At 31.6% G+C, this 5,663-nt stretch overlaps 2 protein-coding genes across 2 annotated transcripts in view; both read left to right on the forward strand.

Annotated features, from left to right (window-relative positions):
* The window catches only part of LOC123004120, a 24,291-nt gene that overhangs the window by 2,511 nt on the left and 16,117 nt on the right, over window positions 1-5,663 (forward strand). Inside the window, exons 4-10 of the mRNA XM_044397234.1 lie at window positions 167-368; window positions 415-685; window positions 736-795; window positions 842-1,046; window positions 1,094-1,317; window positions 5,040-5,187; window positions 5,237-5,494. Of these exons, the coding sequence (XP_044253169.1) occupies window positions 167-368; window positions 415-685; window positions 736-795; window positions 842-1,046; window positions 1,094-1,317; window positions 5,040-5,187; window positions 5,237-5,494 (1,368 nt within the window). The remainder of the gene's footprint in view (window positions 1-166; window positions 369-414; window positions 686-735; window positions 796-841; window positions 1,047-1,093; window positions 1,318-5,039; window positions 5,188-5,236; window positions 5,495-5,663) is intronic.
* Window positions 4,997-5,663, forward strand: part of LOC123016265 (pickpocket protein 28-like) — a 9,016-nt gene continuing 8,349 nt past the window's right edge. Inside the window, exons 1-2 of the mRNA XM_044416552.1 lie at window positions 4,997-5,187; window positions 5,237-5,494. Coding sequence (XP_044272487.1) covers window positions 4,997-5,187; window positions 5,237-5,494 — 449 coding nt within the window. The remainder of the gene's footprint in view (window positions 5,188-5,236; window positions 5,495-5,663) is intronic.

The following is a 5,663-nucleotide window of genomic DNA, read 5'->3' on the forward strand; positions in this document are numbered from 1 at the left end:
AAAAAAAAAAATAGTTTAAACAAAAAACGTTTGGTTCCATACTTTTTATTCAGAAGATTTGAAAAGAATTTTTTTGACATTTGTATTGCGATTAATTAATTTTTGTTTGAAAATATGAAATGGTAAGTACGTGTTTTGAATTTGTGGTCAAAAATTTCGATTTCAGGGTGCACTACAAAAATTATCATTTGATCGAGCGAAATAAGACAGAGTGGTCCCTCGAAAAGGGTTATGATAAATCAGCTGATAAGAATACTTATCCCAAGAGGGCCCTCCATGCTGGGGCTTTATTCGACTTTGAACTAAAACTAAAAACGTTTGATAACGACTTGGATTTCACTTGTGGGACCTCAATTCAAGGATACAAGGTTAAAAAAAATATTTTAAAAAATTTTTATTAGAAAAAATAAATAGATTCAAATCCACCACCCGGCGATGCTCCCCCGAGTCAAACAACAACACTTTCGCATCCCCCTCGACCAGGCCCTCATCGCTGCAATAATGCCAACCATGATAACAACTTCGGAAGCCATCAAGGCTTACCAACCTGACCGTCGCCAGTGCTTTTTCCCCTCGGAAAGAAGCTTGAAATATTTCAAAATTTACACTCAACAAAACTGTCAAATTGAGTGCAAAACCAACTACACACTCAAAATGTGCGGTTGCGTCGATTTTTACATGCCGAGTACTTTCCACTTTATTTTATTTCATTAATTAAATCGAAAATATTTTTAGGGGAAAACGACACTAAGGTCTGTGGTGCCCCTTTGAAGGCCTGCATGGTCGAAGCCGAGGGTAATTTATTGATTTTTTTGCAAAAAATGCCAAAAATCGCTTCCAGATGTGCTCCTGTCGGAGGGAATCAACGAGAGTATCCGCCACCACAAAGGCCTCCCTCTTGAAAACGACGAGTTTCACCAAATCGTGCAAAAGTGCAATTGCATGCCTGAGTGCACTTCCATGACTTACATTGTTGAAAACTCGCAATCGGATTGGGATTGGGTCCGGAAGTATCAATTCAATTCAACAAAAATCGATAAAACAACGTGAATATTCCAATTTTTCTGATTTTTATCAATTGGGGCCATTTCAGGACCCACATGTCGTATCTTCAGGTTTTTTTCAAAGGCAACCAGTTTATTACATCTGAGAGAAACGAACTGTACGGGCCTACTGATTTTTTGGCGAATTTTGGCGGTCTTTTGGGCTTATTTACCGGATTTACGATGTTGTCGTTAATTGAAATTTTCTATTATTTGACTTTGAGGATTGTGTGCAATGTTAGATTGTTTGGAGCCAGGTTTTGGGCCGGAAAACGTGAATAATTCAAGGAATTTTATTAAATAATTGTATTTTTTGTGTTTTATGGTAAAAATAAAATTGTGGAAAATACAATGTTGTTTATTATTTAAGGGAAAATACCTATAAATGTCCCTCGAGGGGTTGGAGAACTGAGGAAAATAAGAATGCAAACACGCAACGAAATAATTAAATTAAAATTGATTCATTCGTATTTCTGGTTAATCATTGTCAAATATAGTTTTTTTATTTCAAATTTGTTAAAAACGGTTTTATTCTTTTTATTTTCGATTAAATTATGATTAAAATATTTTTTGAACCCGATGCAACAAGTTAAAATACTCTACGATGCATAGTTTTTGAGATATTGAGTAAAAGAGTTAAGAATAAGGCTAGAAATATCCGATTTTGACCAAAAAATCAAAATTTTTTTATTCTTATGAAAAACACACCTGTACAAACCGTTTTGACCTAGGACTCACAGTTTTTGAGATATAATTTTTTTTTGAAAAAAACTAAAAATGGCCCTGTAGTCTGAACCACAACCCGGAGCGACTTCCAGTTTGCGCCATTAAATAGATAATTTGAAGCTAATTTTAATGATTTTTAGTTTAGCTTAGTCTTATAGTTTCGTAGAAAAACGCCCCCTAAAGTTTCACAATTTTGACTTTTTAAACGCCGACTACGGCGAAACTAAAGGAGATAGCGCAAAATGATTGGTAAATTCGTAATTAGCGCGTCAAAAACTATCGGATAAGATAGGTTTAAATTGAATCTGAGACATGATCAAAAACACTAGTTTTTAGGGGGGGTAACAAATTTTTTTTTTTTTTATTTTGTAAATTGCGGCAAAACTGTGCCTCAATGATGTAATATTTTGACCTAAATCTATGTAAAATGTTCCGTGGAATCGATTGGCGTTAAGAAAACTGCAAAATTCGTAATAGTTTTTAAACTATAGACGTATTTAAATTTTTTATATTTTTGACTTTATCACAAATTTTCTCGATAACTATTTATCGTAGAGCACTGATCTTTTTCGTATGTTATAGAAAATTAAATTTTCTTTCCAACGGTACCAAATATAAGAAGTTATCTCTAATAAGTCCGGAGTTATTGGCATTAGACCGCACCGCGTACCGAAAATCGCCCAAAATTTCGACAAAAATCGAAAAAATTAAAAACTTCGAAATTGTCTATTTGCACTCTTGGATGTTCAAAAGACTTAATAAAGCATAAAAACATTGTAAAAATGCGAAAAATAAATTTTTGAAAAATTTTGTGTAAAATATATTGAATGAAAACATTGTTGTTGGCGGCGGTGGTGGCTCAGCGGCATAAGGTCCCGCTTTCCAGCAGGTAGGTCCCGAGTTCGAGCCTCGGTCAAGTCGGCAATTTTTCTCAAATTCAAATATAATTCAAATAAATGTCAAAAGAGGGCAGGCGCATAAGAGCGCGATCTTTAAAACATGTGCACATGTTCTAATAAGTATAAGAGAGAAAGAAAAACTAAAATAAGCACCAGTAGAAGGCGGGCGTATAAGAGCGCGAACTTTAAAACAAGTATCTACAAAAGTGAAAATAGTGTAAAAAGTGTATATAAAGTAAACAAAAGGTAAGTTAAAAGTAATATAAATGAAAGGTAAGTTTTGCATTAAAAATTAAGAATTTTTTTTAATTAATTATTGTTATTATTACTAATAACACAAATGATTTACATAGGTGTATTAGTGAAATATATAGATATATAAGTAAACAAAAGGTAAGTCAAAAATTTTTTTGATATTTTTGACTTTATCAGAAATTTTCTCGATAACTATTCATCGTAGAGCACTGATCTTTTTTATATATGATAGAAAATTAAATTTTCTATCCAACGGTACCAAATATAAGAGGTTATCCTCAATAAGTCCGGAGTTATTGCCATTAGACCGCGCCGGGTACTAAAAATCGAACAAAATCTTGACAAAAATCAAAAAAAAAATTTACTTGAAAATTGATCCATTTAACGTTTTTTTTTTTTCATTACTAGAGGTCTTAAAGACTCAAATAAGTGCATAAAACGCCATTGGGTCAAGTTTCAAAAATTTTGAATTTACACGCTGAACACAATGCAACAAGTTAAAATACTCTACGATACATTTGGCGAAAATCTTCAATTTTAACACTATCATTCTAAAAGAGTGATTTTAAAAAAATTATTAGATTAAAATATTTATCAATCAACGATTTTGAGAAAAACAATCCAACTTTTCTTCTCATTAATCAATTCAATGTTTTGGCGAAAATCTTCAATTTTAACACAAGAAAGAAATCAATTGCTATCATTCCAAAAGAGTGATTTTTAAAATATTACGTTACTTTAAGACAAAAATTTTTCCAAAATCTTAATTTATCATAAGAATTTTTACAAGTTTTTGATTCAAAATCAGAAATTTCGTGTTTTATAAATTCTTAATATAATTATTTTTTGTTAAAATGTTCAAATATTCTACTAACTTAATTTAAAACTAATTTTCAAAAACTTGATTTTGTCAGTAGATTCGGAATTTTAATTATCTCAAAATTTAATTTTTTTGCAAGCTTTGGGCAAAATCTTCATATTTCAAAAGAGTGTTTTTTTTTAAGATTTCACATTATGTAAAGACAAAAATTGTCTTAATGTCTTATTATTTTATCACAAGGCTTTTATTTGAAACAAAAATTTTGTTAAATTACAAAATCTTGAATTAATATTTAAATAAAATTCACGTCTTTCAAAAATTTTTAGAGAATAATAGAGAAATTTTTTACGATTTTGAGCTTTTTTTAAAAAATTAACTTCTTTGGTTTATTTTTTCTTTCTTTTCCAGTGTTTTCCTGGAAGAGTCTTAAATAAACACTTACAATATTTATGTTTGCGGTCCTTTAACCCTAAATCCTACTTTTAAATTAATTTTTTACCTATTGTTTGTGCTCTAAACTTTGTGTTTTTTACGCTTTCCTAAGTTAATCTTCAGTTTCATTTATACAAAATTTTTGCAAAAATTATTTTTCTCATTTTTACATTATCTTTCCTTTCGCTACTTATCTTATAATATCTTTAAATCTATCTCAAGATTTTTATTGTTTCGCTGTTGAGTGATTTTAAGAAAAAAACAAAATTTTGAAAGATCAGCAATTATATTATCTTGTATTTTAATTCTTGCGAAAAAATCTAAAATTTTTAAATGTCGTTGCATTAATGAATATTTATTAAAATAGATATTCTGTGAAATTGTGACAAATGACCTGTGGGACGTTGCATGTTTTCGGCTCAAAGTGACTGTGTGAAAATAAATAAAATTCCAGTTTTATTAATGATGAAAAATTAACAAAAAATAAATAATTTATTAAACTTCTTTCGGGAATGTCACGGTCATTCTAACTCATCATCTTATCTGGTGAAACACCCACAAACCAATAATAAAATAAAATTTCTCTTTTATCAAGACACAAATCGCCCAAAATGCTTTTTAATAATCCACCCTGTCATAATTAAAACCCCTTATGAAAAAAAATGAAGTAGTCCCCAGCCACGGGGTGTGAATCCATTGATCTCGTAACGAGCGTAAACAGCTTATAATTTTCCCCGTTTTAAATGTTTACAAGGGGGTTGAAGGCGTGGGATCACATGCAAATATAAAAGGGACAATTCCTCCTTTCCCCTTATTTCACAATGAGCGCGAGTCCGAAACCGAGCCCCAATAAGGGGCCTCTAGACAACGTCCGATTCGTCAAGTCGCCCAAAAAGAAAAAGTTCCCCGGTTTTCGCAAAAATATCTACGATTATTTCACCGAGTTTTCGAGCAATACGGGAATCCATGGGTTCAAATACATGGGAGAGCAGGAACGATGTTTCATCGAAAAGTAATTTTCCAAAAAAAATTTTTTTTGCAATTTTTTACCGAAATTTTAGGCTGTATTGGTTGGTTTTGTTCGCAATTTCGCTCTACATTTGCGTGAGTTTGATAATTCAAACGTGGATCAAGTGGGACCAATCGCCCGTTTTGGTGAGTTTTGCCCAAAGCCCGACCCCTGTGTGGCAAGTGCCCTTTCCCGCCATCACCATATGTTCGGAGACCAAGGCCAGACAAAGGGTCTACAATTTTACTTATTACTACCACCAAGTTATCGACCAATTGACCACGGGGGAGGGCAATCTGACCCAGGAAGAGTGAGTCCTGAAATAATTTTTTCACAAAATGTTTTTCTCTGAAAAAAAGTTTTTTGCGGTTGTTTGTAGATTTCAAAGAAAAACTTAAAATCTCAATAAAAAATTGTTATATTRGAAAGTCAATATTTAATTTAATTATTTGGAGTTTTTGCTACAATGAGTATAGGAA

Source organism: Tribolium madens, unplaced genomic scaffold, assembly GCF_015345945.1.
Source record: "Tribolium madens isolate multiple individuals breed KSU strain unplaced genomic scaffold, Tmad_KSU_1.1 Scaffold_1;HRSCAF=32;Tcas5.2_LG8, whole genome shotgun sequence".
Lineage (NCBI taxonomy): Eukaryota > Metazoa > Arthropoda > Insecta > Coleoptera > Tenebrionidae > Tribolium > Tribolium madens.